At 38.7% G+C, this 20,540-nt stretch overlaps 1 protein-coding gene across 1 annotated transcript in view; it reads right to left on the reverse strand.

Annotated features, from left to right (window-relative positions):
• Positions 1–20,540, reverse strand: part of LOC122814339 (serine protease 27-like) — an 84,990-nt gene that overhangs the window by 54,653 nt on the left and 9,797 nt on the right. Inside the window, exons 2-3 of the mRNA XM_044086925.1 lie at positions 15,634–15,664; positions 483–645 (exon numbers count right to left, since the gene is read on the reverse strand). Coding sequence (XP_043942860.1) covers positions 483–645; positions 15,634–15,664 — 194 coding nt within the window. The remainder of the gene's footprint in view (positions 1–482; positions 646–15,633; positions 15,665–20,540) is intronic.

The following is a 20,540-nucleotide window of genomic DNA, read 5'->3' on the forward strand; positions in this document are numbered from 1 at the left end:
ACTCAGTATTTTTTATGTCTCTGGATTGAGTACTGTTTTCAGTGGAAGTTTAGGGAGGGAATTTCCACAAAACAGAACAGAAATATAATTACAAAATTAAATAAAATCCTAAAATATAGATGGACTATCAGTCATTTATTAGATGAGAATGGAACTGTATAACTTTGTGAGGTCAGACGTGGTGTACGTCCTTGCATCAGAACAGTGCATTACTTACCTGTTAAGGTGCAGGGTAATTATCACTTATCAGTACAATAGGGGCTAATGGTTGTGCTGAATGGAACTAGTGCATTAGGTAGTAGCATGTTATTACACAACCACTGTCCAGTAGTCCTTATTAATAGTTTCTTGTTCCTTAATGATGTTGCTTTACTAAACAAAACTCCTGTATGGCTTAGCAGCTGCAGAATGCTCAGTAAGGAATGCACTAAAATGTGTTATGCCAACTTATGTCACCAGGGGGAGACAACTGTAGCACTTACCCTTGCAGACAATGTGCAGCTGTCACTACCCAGCTCTCAGTAATAATTGACCCTCCACAGATGTGTGCATTATTCTTTTGTAAGCTAATCTGCCATGGCCATTTTCCCTCCTGGGCATTAGATCCACCAACGATCCGAGAATTATATACTGGGTTTCCACAACCTGAAAAAAAATTGTGCTGTTATATAAATTTTAAAAGCAAAAGGAAATGACATTAAAATTGCTTCAACCATAGGAAGTTTAGTGAAGGATCTATGAGGTTTTGATTCATACAATACCTTAATTACATATCACTTGGAAGTGGGGGAACCTGCTTCATTTTTTTTGTCTAGATGTTTTTCTGTCCTTTACCAGCTTATCATTAGTTTTCCCCATGTGTCACAGTGACCTTTGTCATGAAGAGAGACTTAACCAGGCTACCATCAGAGCTATCTATATAGCCCTACTCCTTCATTTCCCCCATGATTGCATGCATAGAAATTCCACAGATCCAGACACCTTTAGCATGCACACTTTTATGCAAACCCAATGCCCAGTCCATGCACAGTGAGAAAGTACTGTTGGGTTGTACTTGTCCTCAGTCCTTTGTGCTGCACCTGCTGTGACAGCCAGGTTCCTTCAGGTGTCAATGTTGCAGGGGACTGAGCTACCATCCTCCTCCCCAGGAAGGATGAGACAGTGTGGTCCATTCACTCCCACCATCCCTGGGTGGCTCCTACAGCACCTGGCTGATTATCAGTCAGTAATCATCTGGTTCTCGGTCAGGGATTTATCACTCTGCACCACATACCTGACCAATTCATTCAGTGATTTAATTACAGACCAAGGCTGGAGTGCAAAGCAATACCAGTACTAATTTACCCAAATGTATGATAACACATTTATGTGGTTAGGTATATCACTAACAGGAGTCTTGTAAATGGTCATAATGTTGTCTTCTTTTCTGGTGTTATTATGGCTCAGAAACTCAACTATGCAATACAGATTAATGAGATAGTAGATGCATTTTACCTACATAATATACAAAAGTGAACAAAACATTTACCCTCACATAAATATGAGGCAAGACTAAACATTAATTCCCAATGTAGACAAGGCTAAAGTGAAAATCTCAAATATGTAAATGCCTGAAATCTGCCTTGTCTACGTGTGGAAAATGGAGAGGGATTCAGTGTGCACTGGTATGAGATACAAACCTGTACATTATGCAAAAAAATGCCAAAGAATAGAAAGAGATCCAATATCCACATTAAACCAGCAGACCAGTACAACTAATTCATTTCTCATGTACCAGTATGTTATTACAAAGTGGGTTTTTGTTAACAATAATGCATGTGTTCCTACTTTTACTAGTGAAAATAAAGAAATCCATTGCTGTGCAACCTCATTTATATTAATTTGTTAAATGGCTAGAACACTGATCCACCTGGACCATTTTTAGGTTCCGCCAGAGGGACATAAGCATTGAAATAGTCAGGCACCAACAGCACAATTGACATTTCACATAGATAATGTGATGGATTTCAAAAGGACTTGGGCATTGAGTAACATGCTACACTGAGAAGTTAGTCTGTGCATCTGACTCCAGCAGTTAGGGATCCGCCAGATCTCGGGGTACTGCTGGAGTTCTATGCCCAGTTGGAAAGAAGAACCTGGGCTCACTATGTCAGATTAATTCAGCATTGTATATTGGCAAGGTTCACTAATATTTGAGACTGAATTGTTGCAAAAGACCACTGAAGTCAATGAGAAGTTTAAGTGAAGTGTATATGGTACTGGGTATTGCAGGCAGTACATGGTGGGAAGCCAGAATGCTTGATGGGGGGTGCCTGGGAAAATTAACTTTTTCCGAACTCTTAACTACTTGGACACTTAAAACATCACCACAAAAGAATACTTTAATTTCCTGCTCAGCTAGAGGGCCCACATGCCTGTCCCTTGTTACAGATGGGGAAAATGTAGACATGATGTTTGTGGAAGTCCTTAATACTTTCATTTATCAGTCCATCCAATAGGTAGAACTCCTGCATCGGATGGCCTCATGGCCATGCAACTCTACCTTTATGTCAAACTTGGTACCATAGACAGGCAACCTGCCTGCAAAACCAGGTTTCCCATGCAGGTGAAGGTGTGCAGCTGACTCAACAGGCCTACCATGTCCTCAGGTAAGTGACTCAACAGGCCTACCATGTCCTCAGGTAAGTGATTCAGCAGGCCTGCCATGTCCTCAGGTAAGTGACTTAGCAGGCCTACCATATCCATAAGGTAAGTGACCCAGAAGACCAACCATGTCCTCAGGTAAGTGACTTAGCAGGCCTACCATGTCCTCAAGTAAGTTCATACTATGCTAGGCGGAGATAATGAGAGCCATTCATTTTAAATGTTATAGGCTCTTGTTATCTATTACTGGTATAGCAAGACTCCTGGTAATCCAATATTTGTTACTGCATGATATTGAATTAGGTGAACCATGCCTCCTTGTGGTAATCTCATCCCAGGGAGCTGGTGGAAATCTTTGTTCATTCAGAGTAGAGAAAACAGAATGGTTGAGGGTCTCTCCTTCACTTACTCCATTTCATTTAGAAAGTGTCTCAATGTATGCAATAATACAAAAATTATGCAACAAGCACAGCATAATGCAGTCAGTACAAATTCATAGGCAGAATAAGTGAATATAGATACACTTTAATCTATACATAGTATTTTTAATAGTTGTGGGAAACAAGATACCGGAGGAGGCACTGGATGTGTATAGACAAACTCATTCTCATTAATGTTTCCAAAACAATTGATAGGTACAAAAGGGGGATTTGTCATGTAATTTAGTGGACTATAATTGCAGTTCTGATAATTATGAGACCATTGTAGTGAATTTGGATGAATCTGCACTATGTTTGGAGTATTCTACCTTCTCTGCGGTGCAAAGACCCTGGAATTTGTAGGAGTCTAGGGAGCACTGCACATCTATCATGTTGGATGGTGCTGGGGATTGCCTACCCCCACAAAAAGCTCCAAAACTGTAACAGTGATCTCCACACTACATTATCTTAATGGTGCATTTGAAGCTCATTTTTCTCACTTGTGAAGTTGAGAATATTGTGATAGGAATCCCCAAAATGCAGCTACTAAATACAAATACATAGATATGCCATTTCCCATGTAATGAGAGCAGTATGAGTGTGACCTTTTCCAAGGTCAAAAACATAGCCTCTGTGGGACCAGACAGCATTCTGGGATGTGTTCTACATGACTTAAAATAAAAATTAGCATCACCATTGGGCATGCTTTTCAATCACAACCTAAGCACTGACTTTGCCCAGAGGAAAAGAAAACAGCTACAATCATCCCTTTGCACAAAGGGGTGTATCCATGGACCCTGGGAACTATAGATCCATTAGCCTGACCAACCTTATCTGCAAGGCCATGTAATGAATCATGATAGACCTTATTAACAATGATAGAGGAAATCTCCAAACACTTGACCCCACCCAGTTTTACTTTGTCAAGGGAAGATCATGCCTGTTAAACTTGGTGGACTTCTTCGAGACAGTCACCAAAATCCTAGGCAAGTGCAAATGTGTGCATGCAGCCTACCTATACTTAATCAAGGTCATTGACACAATCCCCTACTCAGGCATCATTGATAAACTCACCCAGCTGGGTATCAGCACATACATTGTCAGGTGGGTTGCAAACTGGCTCACTGATAAAACTCATACGGTCAAAACTGCCTACAAGGCAATCTAGGACTCTGCCCTACTAGAGTTGCTCCATATCTGTAAGTCTAATTCCTCGTGCATTACCCACTTGAAAGGCTTAAATCTAATATGCAACATTAATTAGACCTGCTGGAGAGACAGGTTTGTCTCTCAGAGGCTGCCCTGGCTCTGGAATAGACTTCCCATGTATGTCAAACAGAGTAGGTTGCTGACCCTCTTCAAGCGCAACCTTGATGAGTGGATGGGAAAACAGAAATTTGTCCCAAGGGTTCCACCTCTGTCCTTCATTGACAGGGGCAACAGGTGCTGACTGAGGTTTCTTTTTTTGGGGATAAACTCTTGGCTATGCTTGTAAGGGCCCCAGGGCCATTAGTCTGGTGACCTCCTATGATCCTAAATAGGGCACTCCACCTCCTCCAGCAGACCCGTGACCAGTGGTGTTCCATAGGGATCGGCTCTGGGACCCCTATGGTTTAGAATCTACTTCTCTGAAGTACAGGCTAAAACTAAAATACTGTGGCTGACAACGTTTGCTGATGACTGCAAACTGGGAGCAATCATTGAAACCCCTAGGGATGTCAACATCCTGCAAGGAGGTCTTACACAGACTAATGACTGGTGCCAAAGCATGGTCTTAAACTTAATATAAAAAAATGAGAGATCTAGGCACACAAGTTGACAGCAACCTTACCTTTGACAACTATGTCTCCACAGTGGTAAGAAGGGCATTTTATATTGCTCATCTCATAAGTAAGGGCATTGCCTCCAGAAACAAAAATTGGTTATAACCCCCTTGTACATTTCCGTCATCAGGCCAGTAACAGAGTACAATGTTCCCTTTGGTATGTTCCTTTCCAAACATCTGCAGCAATTGGTGAGACCACACACAAAGGTTCCTTACAAAGAAAATTCAGGGTCTTCAAGCTCTGTCTTATGCAGACAGATTGAAATTATTGTGACTTTATTCTGTGTCATATAGACTACTCAGAGGCAACCTGTGCCTTGCATATAGAGCAATCTCTGGCTCAGCTTTAATGCAAATATTGCACATTCATAAGTCAAATGGCACATGGGTCACTCGGTCAAAAGACCTTAACCTGGTATGTAACATCAACAAAACTTGCTGCAGAGACAGATTTGTCTCACAGAGGTTGCCCTACCTTTGGAACAAGCTTCCTATTCATGTTAAACAAAGCCCCTTGTTGGTCCTATTTAAGTGTGATTTGGATGATTGCATGGTTAACCAAAAATTCACCCTGGGGAGTTTCACCTGTGTCCTTCTTGGACAGGGGCAGTAGGAGGTAATTTTAGCATCTTCTCGAACCAGACACTGTTGGGAACATGGGTTGAACTTGGCTGGGCTTTTAAGGGCACTGGTGCTGCTAGCGTAGTAACCTCTTATGATCTTATGGTCCCATGATAATGGAGAAACATCCATTCAGACTCCCAATACCTGAACATACAAAGTTTATATAAATGCTTTTTTGATGTTCCAACAATCCTGCAACTTAATCACACCCCTGCAACTTCATTCTCACTTCAAGGTCACAAAGTATAATGGAAAGTGAAATATTTACATTTTCATAAAAACACTAATTTCTCTCTCTTTGACGTTATGTAAATCTGGTGTAAGAATATAAAAACTGGGCTGGTAGGGGCTGAAGTGATCAACTTCACAAATGCATGTTTCAAAGTGGGCTCGCACCTCTAAAAAGATATTTAATACAAATATGTATTATTTAGTAGAATTGTGTGCTGTAAATTTTTTTGATTTTAGCTTTCCATACTTCAGTCATTTTGGTTTAATGTTTTGAGATTTTGAGGTGTGCACATCTAGGTTTCAGTATCAATGAAACCGTTGCATTCACAATGTCCATGTTATTACAAAAGTGCTTTTGCCTTTCCCATGCTGTCACAATTTTTTCCTCGTCTAATCTATATCTTCAGCAATTAATATTACACAATAATAACACCAACAAAATTGTATGGGCTACAGCTGCATTGAGCAGAACCATGACAGTAAATCCACCTCTAACCAACCCACATAAAGTGAAAGGGAAATAAGCAGATTTACATTAAACTCAAATTTCTTTTCCCAAATAAAACTTTAACATAAAATTAGATAAAACAGATTTGCTACATAAATCTACGTTCCTCACAAAAAATGGAAAGAAAAGACCTTAAATAAAAATCTACCAGAATCAGTAAATATAAACAATCATCAAAGTAATTATTAATAAAAATAATCATATTCACCACAAAAATGCATTAATGACAGCAAAACATCTATTTTCATACAGCAGTCAACCACAGAACCAGTGCAGTAAGCAACAAATAAAGAAAAAAACTTAAAAATCACAGAACTAGAAAACAAGAATTTGAAAAACAAAAGCCTCTCAAAAACTGTAAACAATATATTACAAAGAACAAGAAAGAAATGACCCACCTTACACAATAGCATATAGGCAAATGGAAAAATCCTAAAAAGGCAGCAGGAAATAAGTGACCCCCCCCCCCCCCCATCATCATCTGTGGAGCTCCTCCTAAAAAACAGTGAAAACACAGAAAATACTCCTTGACACTACAAAATCATGTCTTAATATCTTCAAATAATCATATCAATAACAGAGCTGAGGAAAAATATAAATGTATAAAAAAATCCTGTAAATTAATCAATTTCATGGCCTTCAAAAGTGCAGTCAAACGCCTGCCATGTCCATCACATAGAATACACTCCGGTATACCCTTTGCAAAGATTCAAGCAGCAACTCATATTTCAAGCAGAGCTCCATAACAACCATTGCAGTAACACTAGCCTTCATGCTTAGTACTCAGAAGAAACCGACAAGGCCGTAAATTCTACCGTTGCTTCATTTCTCTGTGCTGTAACACAGAGGTTCATGTTCTGGGTACACCAAGCACTAACCACCACTCCGGTGAAGCTAAAATCTGACTGATGCAAAAGGAAAAAAAAAAAAAGAAAAGAAAATTAATCTTGACAATCCTTTCCTCATCATCCAGAAGAATAAAGAAAGAAGAGAAAAAAAAATCATACCTTATGTATCTACCCCTGACCTAAACCACACCCTGAAACAATCACAATAAATCTTTAACTGAGTGCATATAATGGTACAATAAAAATCAAAGGTGTATGAAGGTAATACAGATACATACAAAGATACACAATAGGTACGCAGACACACAATGGTAAAAGCAGGTCTCCTGAGAGTATAAAACATTATAAAATCCATCCATCCATAAGCCCTTTTCTGCATTTTTGTACATGAGAGTCGGGATATCATACAACAGTGACAATCATCTAGAGCCATGGTTTACACTGCTGGTTGGTTAGCCCTGCCACAGTAGATCTTCCACACCCAGCACATTCACCTATGGCCAATTTAGAGTGTCCAGTCCATCTACTGTGTGTCTTTGGAATATAGGAGGAAACTGGAGCACCTGGAGGAAACCCATGTGAACACAGGGAAGATATGCAGACTCCACACAGAAGGTACCCCAGCTGAGAATCCAACCAGGGAACCTCTTGCCGTAAAGCAACAATGCTATCTGCTGCACCACTGCCACCCATAAAACAATATAAAACACATTCTAAAATCAAAGTAAAGTTTTTTTGTTATATGTATTATTCAAATAATTCAATTTAGATGTGTAAACATTTGCAATTACTACACTACAATGACCAAATGTAACACTGGAGATTAGTATGGTAAAAAATACAACAAATGTTTGTTCCACATCAGTGTGTAAAGTAACCAGGAACCAAAAAAAAAAAAAAAAAATATATATATATATATATATATATATATATATATATATATATATATAACAACTACACTAAGATGAGGTGTACCAGGATTCTGATGAAGTCTGATCCAACTTTTATGCAGACAAAAGCACATAATCTTAATTAAAGATATTTTTTTCTTGGATTATCCTGGTGTACTTCGTGTTGTCAGTATGGTTGTTCTAGTAGTAAGGTATACCTCATTAAGGTATACCAAAGAAGCATTGTGTTGCAGTAGCCTGCACCAAGAAAGAGTATCCATCTAGATTCATTAACTTACTAGTCAATTAGAGTAGTTTTAAAGGCCTGTAAAGTCAAAGTCTGGCTGTTTTTTATTCAATTTGATGAAGTTTTTATTAAAAAAACAAAAGCACTAAATTTACTGAAAGTGTGGATCCTGGTCTTTCTTTTCTGGTACCTATAAGTTTATTTCCAGTATTTTTTGTCAATTTGTGAGGTGGTTCTGTAGTGCAGGGTCTAGTTTAGAGAAGGCTCTTTCATCAATGTCTACCCTGAATTTTGCTCAGGACAGAGTAAGGGTATCATCTTGATTGCTACTGAGGTTGTAGTTTGAGTCTCTGAGTGGCCTTAGTGATAGGTAACCAGTTGCATTTTTCCAGTAGGTCACAGTACTGTGTGTTGGAGTCAGCCATAAGTACAAATCTGCAAATGTTGTTTTCATTGATTTGTAGTTTGTGAGCGTTTTGTGATAAGTGCAGGCTGAGTATTAGGGGGTGCTTATTCTAATTTAGGCATTAGGAAATGTGACTATGGCCAATTGTATTCAGACACCCAGAACCTCATCAAATGGCCCTATGGCATATATAGGGAAACTATATAGTATCCGAAAAATGAATTTGCAACAGAAGATAATGCAAGCATTTGAATAAAGCCATGAAAATGACATTGTAAAAGAGTGAATACTGCACAAGAAGATAACAGAGAGTTTTCAAAGAAGATCTTTCAGAAATGTGAACAGAGTAGCTCAAAATCAATGTATGGGATATTAGCAATTTGTGCTAAGTTGAATGGAGAGTTTGGTCAAATTTCAAAGTGATGTGCTGAAAGAGAGTAAGAAGCATTATATGTTGAAGCTCCTTACTTATCTTGGACATCAAGTGTCATCACTGGGTCAGAAAATGCTTACTTGATAATATAAGAAGAAAAACTAGATTCATTTCTAGATGGCTGGAACAGGAGCACCTTTACTGAGTCATGTGACTTGTTAGAATCTTTGCATGGTGAAAAGAATTCATGATGTATGTGCAAAGTGTGATGACTTGTTTCACGGCTCATGAAGTTTATTTTCTAGTTTAGGATACTTTCCATGAGTTCATCATATGCAGCTAGAGCCTGTCTTTTTAAACAGTTGTATATTCACCAAGGAAAGTTCCAGTAACCCTGAAAAATAGAAACGAAAGGGAGTTGTATAGAATGGAGAGGACGGACATGATTAAGAAACAGCTAAACACAGTGATTGGATGAATAAGGCAGTCAATGTGCTGAAGCCTGGCACGGGTATGTATAGATCCACATGACCTCAGGCCATCTTCTGAAACATTGTAGTAGTAAGAGCACACAGCCTTTTTCACCCGGCTTTTGTTACACCAAACAGTAAAAGCCAACCTGCCCCTAGGATTACATCATCTGGGGGCAAGATCTGCCCATTTCAATACCATGCAGCACTGAATTATTGAATTAAATGGGAGTCTACTATATCCAGACTAGGTAATACAGTTTAGTAGCATTCAATATTTATGAACCACACTACCCTAACTGAGCACAATGCCAAGACTGTTTGAGGACTTGGCAGGGCTGCTAAGTCTGGCTTGAAGTTCTGAAGCACAGTAGCGCTATCTTTATGACCAACCTAGTATTATTGTCAGGCAGCCTGCCTGTATACCAGCTCCAGCATATAAGTGGTGCTCATTGACATGAGGTCATTCAATGTCATAGCTCCATCTGTAAGGGTGCACTAGTGAATGTCGACATGACAGCTTTTCTTTCTGGGAGATAAAACTCCAGCTGATGCATTTAGCGTGGAACTACTGTAGCCTAAGTAGTGAAGCTTTATAGATTCAGCTTTTCATGATGCCAAGGAGATTTTAGCTCCAAGAACATTTTCAAGGAGCCATCCTTATCAATGAAATAAAATGCGCAAGCAGTTTATTTATTGCATAAAAACTGTATAATTTGGTTTTAGATATGGTAAGAAGATAGTATGTGACTCTAAAAGTTTGGTACTTACACCTGATTCAAAGCATGAATACACTTTAGGTATTTGGCACTTTAGCGTCATTTCAAAGCAGCTGTGAGGATATCATGTGATCTGCTTTCCTGTACACTGTTCTACAGTCTGAACGTAAAGCTGATAGAGACAGCAGCACAGGCTCTTGTGTGCGACTCTTATTCTTAGCGAGAGTTTCACAATATACTAATGAATGATAATGAAATATAGAACTCATTTTATTGTATTAGTCTCAACTCTAAATCAAAGACTGTCATATTGCTGCAATTTGCTTTTGAAGAGACTGCACACATTTCATTTACATCTCTGAAATTATTTATTATGGTTTTACAGCAGCACCCTGTTGACTGCAACTTAAACTAATTTCCCTGCATCCATTTTTTGTTTATCATGCTGGCAACCAAACTGCAGATTCACCATGTTGCCCATAAGTATCTTTGCATCCTCCAAAGTACTTGCATCTCAGCCAGGCTTGTTTCTGTACCATATGCATGTTGGTTACCTGGATAGGTTCTAACTTCTTTGCAACCTTGATAAGATAAAGTGGATACTGGAAAACAATGAAGGAATAAATGAATGAATGAAATCCAAAACCAGAATAGCTAAGCCTCTGACCCTGTAGCCCTACCCCAAACTTAATATATCTAACTGAGAGTTCACAGTAACTTGGGTAAGTTATATCATAGTGCCCTGTCATTAGTTAAGGATGGAACAGCATAACTTTCTGTGTTCTGAATTCATTCAAATTGCATACGGAAAGCCAGCTGTCAAATGGCTGAATGGAATTCATCTATATTTGTAGAAGACCCAGCTGATGTAAATGCCCCAATCAGCAACCTTGGTCTAATTTGTGTGTGGGGGGGGGTATGCTGTCCCCATTTAAATTACTTGACCATTGGTCAATTTTTATTTGATTTTATTCTATTTATTTGCAGTTTCCTATACAATTTAGCCTTGCTGGGCATATCCCATTTTAGAGGAGACGCAAAGAAGAAAACATGTAGAAAAAATATTTTAAGTAGCTCTGATAAAAGCATCTGTAGAATAAATATCAGTAAACCTGAACATTAAAGACAAACAAAGTGAGAGTCAACATCTTACTATAGTCAGACACCACTAACCCAAGGTGTTACCTTTTAAGTAATGGATGACATCATTCAGGCAAAATAGGTGCTTGTATGTAAGCAATGGGTGCCAGAAAAAATTACATTAAAACATAGTGGGTAGTGTAATGACATTTTCAGATATAAATATTTGTTTAGTAAATGGGTTTTAACTATTAGTAATATGTTCATAGCTGCATTCATTTCATAAAAGCTGTGCAACCTACAGGAGAACAAATGGTTTTGTAGACAGCATTCAGGGGCACATATTCAAGTTTGTACACTATGAATAGGGATAATCAATACCATATACCAAGGGAGAAAGACGAAATTACAGGTACAATGGTACCGTATTTAGTGGACACTATCATGGAGTCGTAGTCTATGGTCCTAACACCTGTAGGGTTGCAGGGATGTTATCCTGATCATATGACAAGGCTGAATTTGTGACAAAGAAACTTCTAATTATAAAACGATACTAACATTTACACTTATCCATATATGCATCATTTCATTTATTTAATATGTACATTGCATTACCCGACGTCTATCGCTGGATATAGATTTCAAATGGGAGAAAATACAGAGTATGGGGGAGTACAGCAGATATACAGCCGTGTAGTGTTTATGCTGACAATGGGTGCACCTGTGTTACAATTAAAACAATAAAAAGCAACATCAATGCTCAAGTGAACTTTGTGCATTTGCGTTGTTATGGCAAAAACACAGCATTAAGTTTAATTCTTTTTTAAGTTCAACCTTAGAAAATTGCTGAAGATGATCTCAGCATGCATAATTTTATTATCTGTGCGTAGTGGATTTCTTGGCATTCAATAAATACGTGTTTTATTTTCCTTCAAAAAGTATCATTAACCTTGCTTGATTCATTTTCTAACACAACAAATAAATAATTAAGCAAAGTGACATATCTTCATGTAGGCATCACTGTTGTAAAGCAGACCAAATGGCAATGTTCTTGCTTAAAACAACATATTTTATTTTTTTTCTCTGCAGTATAGAAATGATTGCACACAATGGTTGCAACAGGCAGTTCTGCAACTGCGGCCGACTACAAAAACAGACTGCTTAAGAAGGAGATCATGAAGAAAATCACTACATGGGAAATTCTCCCTTCCCCAGGCTGTAGCACCCTTGGAGCAGATTGCGTCCTACAATAGTATAATCATTGGGAAATTGGAATTCCTGTGCATTTTGCAAAAATAGACTTGTCTTTATAGGAGGCTTCCCTATTCTCCTGAGATGACAATACGCATTAAGCATTTAAGTCTAATTTTTGAAATCTTGCTACTAAAGCAGTAAGGTGGCACCTACAAGCTGACATGATTTGATAAACATGCATAGTTAAGCAATTAGCGTGGGATATACATAGTTGGATTATTAAACATTGTTTGTATATTTTCCATGTTTACATTAAAAATAAAAAATAGACTAGGGTATTGTCATGTTGGAGTGGCGTATGCAAGCAGTGGCTGCCAAAAAGAATGACATTAAAACGTAGTGGGTAATTTAATGGCATTTTGAGATATAAATGTGTGTCTACTAAAGGGGTTTTAACTATTGGCAATATGTTCATAACTGCATTAATTTAATAAAAGCTGCACAACCTACAGGAAAACAAATGGTTTGGTATATTAATATTTTTTGGAAATATTGCCATTGTATTTGCTTATGCAATATCACAAAACAGCAGTATGTTTCCACCTCCTGCCATACATCATTGGAAAGCTCTCAAACAGATATGAACAGTTCACCCATTGATATCCTGGATGTAGTTTGTCCATTTACAGAGACATAACCCTTTTGACTGATCATACCACTATGGATTTTTAGCAAATAAAAGGTAAATTTCCTTTCATAAACCTGGAATATAAAATCAGCATCTAGAAAAGATCATTGGTACTAACAACACTGCATAACTCATCCTATATAGGATCATAGTAGTACGTGAGGAGTAAGACTTATGGATATGGAGCAGCTCTAGTAGGGCAGGGTCCGAGTTTGCCTTGTATGCAAGACACAGATCACCTCAGCAATCTGCATGATACCGAGTAGAGTGATAGTGATTTGAGCCTGTCTGCATAGGACAGGTGTTGGAGGCCATAGATTCTGTTTGTGAGGTATTTCAGTGGCCTTTCTTGGTGCAGATGTTTGGAGAGGTACATTCCAAATGGGGAGTTATACTCAATTATTGGTCAAATGAGGGAGAAGTATAGAGAGGTAATAACCTCCTTTTTTCTGGAAGCAATCCCTTTACTTATGAGATGAACCAAGTAAAAGGCTTTTCTGACTACTGCTGCTACATGATGGTTGAATGTGAGGCTGTTATCAACCTCGGTGCCCAGGTCTCTCGCCACAGGTTGTGTGCTTAGTAGGTTGTCACTGATGTGATAATCAGTAGGGGTCGTGTTTTTGCTGTATGGTATGATGATACATTTTTTTGCATTTAGCTGGAGGCCATGACTTTGGCACCAGTCATTAGTTGCTGTGAGACCCTTTTGCAGTGTGTTAACATCATTTGGGGAGTCAGTGACAGCACCCAACATAAAGTCATTCGCAAACTTGGTCAACCACAGGCTCTTTGTCTTTTCCTGTCCCTTTGAGAAGTAGATGCCAAACAGTAGGGGTCCCAGGACAGATCTCTGGGGAACTCTACTAGTGACAGGTCTGCTATCAGAAGTGGAAGTGCCTATTTTGACTTTGAGGGTCCTGTTGGTGAGCCAGTTGGTCACCCACCTGATGAGATAGGGATTAACTCCAAGTTGTGTTAGCTTTTTATGATGCCTAAGTGGGGGGTTGCGTCAAAGGCATTGGCCAAGTCAAGGTAAGCTTTATGCACTGACTTTCCCTCATCCAGGTCCTTGGTGACAGTCTCAAAGAAGTCAGCTAGGTTCAACAGGCAAGATCTGCCCTTGACGAATCCGAACTTGATGGGGTCAAGTGCATGGAGATTGCCTATGTCCTTGTTTATGAGATCCATAATAATAATATGCTCCATGGCTTTACGGATCAGACTTGTCAAGCTAATGGGGCAATAGATTCCAGGGTCAGTAGTGGCACCACCTTTGTGCATGGAGATGACAATGGCAGTTCTCCACTCTGCTGGAAGGAAGTCTGTACTTAGGCTGTGGTTGAATTGGATGCTCAGTGGCGAAGCCAGTTCTTCCTGGAGATGGTGCAGAATACATCCTGGGATACTATCTGGTCCCATGGAAGCTGTGTTCTTTGCCTTGGATAGGGCTTGTAACACTTGATCTATGGAGATGTGAGGTGTGAGACATGTATCGGAGATGTCGAAAGGGCCTTTGGGGAGGGACAAGGGGTGAGGTTTGCACTGACCCCATCTGCTAGCAGGTTGGCTAAGTCAACAAGATCAGTGTAAGTGATACTGTTTAAGTACTAATTCAGAACAAATCAAAGATATTTTACATTGTTATCCTCCCACTGTATACCAAAGATATTTTATATTTTACATTGTTTGTAACTCACATTGTTTATCAGAAATAGCAAATCTTATGAAGTATGTTTTTAGTGTAGAGGATTTTGGTTGTAAGCATCAGGAAGCAAGTGGTTTCATAGCTTAGAAGACCTCATTTGGTGGGGGGATTAATTAGCCCCTGCTGCTTAGGATTGTATAAGTTAATTAAGGCAGTTGCAGGAACTGAGGGCCTCTACATAGATACTTGTGTGAGGGCTTTGCTTTCCACAGAAGAAAAAATTTGGAATTACACAGTATTGTTTTAAATCAAATGGAAAATTCAGAATCAGGACATTCACACTTGTGATGTCAAACCTGAAAAACTCATTTGAGATCTTTGCTACCATCCTAAGTATAGACCATATACAGGTTTCTTCACAGAGATTACAGAATAAATGCAAACTTGGAAATATTAAGCATACAGTACAAGAGCTCTTGGAATTCTGAAACAACATGTTAGGATTCTGTATACAAAGATAGTAAGCTAACAATTTCCTGTGGAATTCTCAGGCACCTATCCATGAGGTAAAAATAAGGGAGAGGCCACATCAAATATTTATCACACTGACATAGACATAAAACATGAGAAATGTACCTTCTAGATTTGTGTGCATTTTGTAATGTTGTGTGCCCTGTTATTGTATGCCGTATAGTTTTTTAAACACATGCAAGAAGGATGCTAACATTTTGTCAAGGTAACATTTTTACCACTGATGCACAGTAATACAGATTATGCCAAATAAAAATGTAATTATTTCAATACATTTCAAAGCTCCTACCTTGAGACTGGACTGCTTGAATACCTAGAAAAAAAGGAAAACAATTTAATTTATGTACACAGGAGGTAATTCAACTTCATTGAATTATGAGTTTAGTAAAAGAGATTGGTTAGGTTAAGCTGTTGATGAGAGATCCTGGTTATCTGAAACTAAATATAAAAATTCTAACTAACTAACTAATTATAGACTATAAAAGCCAGGTACGATGAAACTACCCCACAGACCTTTGATGTCCTAGTCAAGCTAACAGATTTTTTTTCGTTTGTATTTTTACTGCCTATCAAAGGTTCTTGATAACTATACTGAAATAGTCTTTAAGCTGTTTTAACAGACATTACTTCTTGGACATTTATAACAGATTTCCTCGCGCACACCATTCCAATGAAAAGGCATTTTCAAACTATAGTTTTGAGATGATGAACGTCATAACAGAAAAATTCTGCAGAAATTATATCCCATGTATTTACCAAAAATTTGTAATCATTTTACATTATGTGTGTAGAAACAGAACAGCCAGCTGAAAATCAGGAAAGGAAATATTTTGTTTACTATTTTTAATGATTAAAAAAGCATGTTTCCCAGTAGTCTGTGGGTTAACTGGAGAAAACAGGAATGATCTTGAAATAGACTTACACAGTAAATGTGCCTATCTACTAGATAAACTGCAGACTCTACTTAATTAACATATTTTCATTCACTTATAATATTTGCCTTATGTCTGCTCCATGCATTACTGAAATTCATCATAATTTTTGATTCAGTAACCTCTTCTGCAAGGCTGTTCCAATCATTTACCACTCTTTCATTAAAAAAAAACAAAAACGTGCAACTCCTTTGAACCACCATCCCTGTACCTTTCAGTTATGTATTCTTGTTATCAAATGTTGCTCTTTTTAAATGTCGCTCACTTAGACTTTAACTTTTATGCCTTTGTTTGCTAAATGGGTAAGTGAACTTCTTTTTCTCAGACCCTTTTCAGCCATCACCCATGCTACAAGGCTAAATGCAATATATATATATATATATATATATATATATATATATATATATATATATATAGACAATTTAGTGCAGCCAAACAACCAGTACATTTCTACAAGTGGGAGGAGGCTAGAGCACCTGGAGAAAAAGCATGCAGATTAAGTGAGAACATGCAAAACTAAACACAGACAGTGACTAGAGCTCATGATTGAACTATAGCTGTGGCTGGCACATTTAGCACATAGTGCTATTCTCCACTCTGATGCCCCTCAACTCTAAGTTTATGCACCCCTTTACTTAGGGAGAGAAAACAAGCTCTTCTACTATTAAAAACTGTAGCAAACTACTTGCTAGATGTTTTATACCACACATGAAGCACAGAAGCAAGTGCCTCAGTCTTCCAAAGCAGTATCTGAATTAATTTCCATACCAGCATTTAAATATGCTGCTAATGATCTGAATACTAAATCTATGCTACTGTCTGATCGACATATGCTGATCGTGCCCTCTAAAAACTTGCACCGGAGGTTGCTGTCCTTCTGGACTGAACCCCCCAGACCCTAGAGCTGTGAGGTAGAGATTTTACCACTAAGCTGTTTTTCCTTTGATGCACTTCAATGATTTAATTCTGTATATGTTAAGCTTTTCTGGTCTATCTCTAGATGGTTTCCATTGAAGACCATACACTATTTGTGCTGCCCATCTGTGAACTGCCTGTGTCTTTGTTATGGTTTACCTTCATATTGTCAGAAATGACCATATCGATCACGCATTTGGGTGAACCAAATGCACGAATTTTAAACTTCGACATTCTCAGTAGTTCAAAAATCAGCAAATCGAACAGCAGATTCACTGATTTTCGAACTAAAATGCCGAAGACACAGTAATGCAGGGGGGCAAGCCCCCCTGCACCCCCATGTGGGGGGCTGCTCCCACACCCCCCCCCTACTTTAATATACTAACTCTGGAATCGCACTACAGTGGGGAAAAGGTTAATTTCCCAATCCCCGCTATAGTGCAATCCGTACCCAAAATGTTGAGTCTGCAATGAGCGAATGTCAATATGCATTCGCCCATTGCACATTTGGACAATTTTTTTTTGAGGTTTTGCCAATTTTGAAACCTCCTTTCACACAAAGTGGATTTTCCCAAGTGCATAATGCACTTATGAAGGTAAACCCTTTGTTATATGTATCCATAACCTTTCATGTTATGCTATACAGAGTCTTAACATGTATCTATAAAAATGAACAATTTCTTGTTTTCTACTGGTAATGCTACATTCACTGCATTCCATTATCTCACAAGCCTCTCATGCTAACTTACCACAGTTAATAGATGTGACTGTAGTACCAGTCCCTTTCCAATTATTGTGATACTTTTACTTCTCTTCCAGCTGTTTACTCCTTTTTCCTGTTGGTTATTGCTTCCTTGACTGGTTACGTTGCACTTTTGGCACTGAATTATTATGACGTAGACATTCCTCTAATCTTAGCAAGTCCTTTCCCATGCTTTCTGTGCTTTGCTGTATAACAAACATGATACAGATATTTGTGTAACATAAGTGAAAAGGAAATTTTTGCATTTGAACCTTCCAGAACGGTTGTCCGACAGGTGGCCAACAAGTAACTGGCTGACCATTTTTTTCCAATCCCATTTCTCCAATGTTATGTTTCCCTGACTATATTCACTATTCAGTGTCTGAGAAACTGAAGTTTGAAATGCTACTGGTTTCACCTTGGCATGGTGTCTCCCTTTTCCCTCTGATAGTGTGACCACAGAATTAACGCACAGGTTCATAGGTGAATACTAGGCTTACTGCCCTGGGTCATTTTAAGCCTAGCCAATAACCAAAAGTCAGAATCAAACCTTTTATCTTGTTTGTATGAGGTGAAGACTTTAGCCACTATGCCAAACCCACCCCAGAACTTTTGTAATTGACAGAATTTGACCCTATGAGGGAAATCATGATAGATTTTAAGTCCATCACCTTAAGCACTTGACCATGACTACTAAGCTACTATGCAATCCAATTAATCTAGCATTATAGCGAGATGTGAATCACTGAAAGTGGTGAGAAGACATAAGAAATGCTCCCAGTACCACTGACTTTATATGTGTACCCTGGTCAACAACCAAGGTTCAATGGGAGACCGATGCAAGACAAAAACTGGTGTTCATACAGACCTAAGCAAAGTTGATGGAAATTTCTATCCTGGAAAGCAGATACACAAGATGAGTAAACCCAATTACCATGATTTACCATTTGAGTGACCCTCCTTAAGAACCATCTTTACTATAAGAATTCAGAGATCCATGAAAAGTATGTGTATTTAAGTAAATAGATGTTTGAAGGTGAAGTCCTCCACATCTGTGGTCCAGGAGAGCTTGCTCTTCTCTAAAAAGATGTTAGATGATTTTTGGCTGCATATGGCCAGTGCAGTTTATTTTAGTTATTTTGTACTGAAGAGTTTGTATTCAGTTTCAAGGCTTTGAGTCAACTAGTCATAAAGGAGCTTTTACACCATCACTTGGAGAGGCATTGAAAAGTACTCATCTAAACACTAACCAATGAGGTGCTACATATTTTTAGTAACGTAGGCTGTTTGACTATTATCACATTTACCCTTTTGTGTAGCTAATGTTTTATCAGTGCTGTCATGCTGCATCAAAGGTGCTCCATTTAACCCATGGAGCAGTAAAGCCCCTGCTAACATTACCTTCCATTTCTCTGTCATCTGAAGGATGCCGTCTGCAATTGTCGTTTTAATTTTCTTCGCTATAACTCTGAGGATGGGCTGTGTTTGCAATGTCTGTGTGGACTGTACTGTCATTTCCAGGTTCCATTTTAATTCAATATATCCTATCTCCACCTTTTTCTTATTTATTCGGATGTAGTATCCGCGGTGGTACAGTGGTAGCGCTGTTACCTCACAGCAAGAGGTTCTCCCATTTGATTCTTGTCTGGAGTGCCTTCTGTGTGGAGTCTGCATGTCCTCCCCCCCTGCAGTCGAGTGTCCTCCGAAAGACATGCATGAATGGGCATGCCTTCACTGAAGGTTGGGCATCGGGCTGGCAACTCAGCACCATAAAAAAAAATCTACTGCCAATCATTAGCAGACCAGAGTTCCGCTGTGGCGACCCTAACCGGGAAAAGCTGAAAAGACAAACATTCGGATGTTTTGGCCTCTTCTGTTACATGTAAGTGTACTGCTCTTTCCTTTATCATTTTGTCCATCCTGTAAGTCATGCATCTTGGAATGTTTCTTTCTCAGGCATGGTCTGTGTACCCTGTTTGTTGCTTCCACTACAACAAAGATGATTCCTTCATCAAAGACAGACAGACTTTTGCCTGGACTATAAGTATTACTACTCTTTAACTTTCTTTTATCCTCCCTCCTTCTGCCTGCCGTATCCTTGTTAATATGCATGTCTTTCACCTAGCTTTAGAATAACTTTATTATATTTTTCACAGTAGTTCACTAAAAAACAAACACATTGAAGTATATCAAACCGACCCAAGTGGGGGGGGCTTCACCCCCCCCCCACATCCCCTAACTAAATATACTAACTCTGAGATTGCACTATAGTGGAGAAAAGGGCAAATTTCCCCATGTTGACCAAGTGGTTCCTTTCCTGGATTAACTTTACGGTAATGTGAACTTTCGTTAAAGTAAGTTTTCGGTGTTGTCATCTTTATTAAAAGTAATTCATTAACTGGCTTTTTGGTCTACTAAAGTTGACCCGTATGCATCTATATATATATATATATATATATATATATATATATATATATATATATCATCATCTTCTTTCGGCTGTTCCCATTAGGGGTCGCCACAGCAGATCACCTGTTTCCATTTCTTCCTGTCCTCTGCATCTTGCTCTGTCACACCAACCACCTGCATGTCCTCTCTCACCACATC

The sequence above is a fragment of the Protopterus annectens genome, chromosome 10.part0 (genome assembly GCF_019279795.1).
Source record: "Protopterus annectens isolate FY-2018-M chromosome 10.part0, PAN1.0, whole genome shotgun sequence".
Classification (NCBI taxonomy): Eukaryota; Metazoa; Chordata; order Ceratodontiformes; family Protopteridae; genus Protopterus; species Protopterus annectens.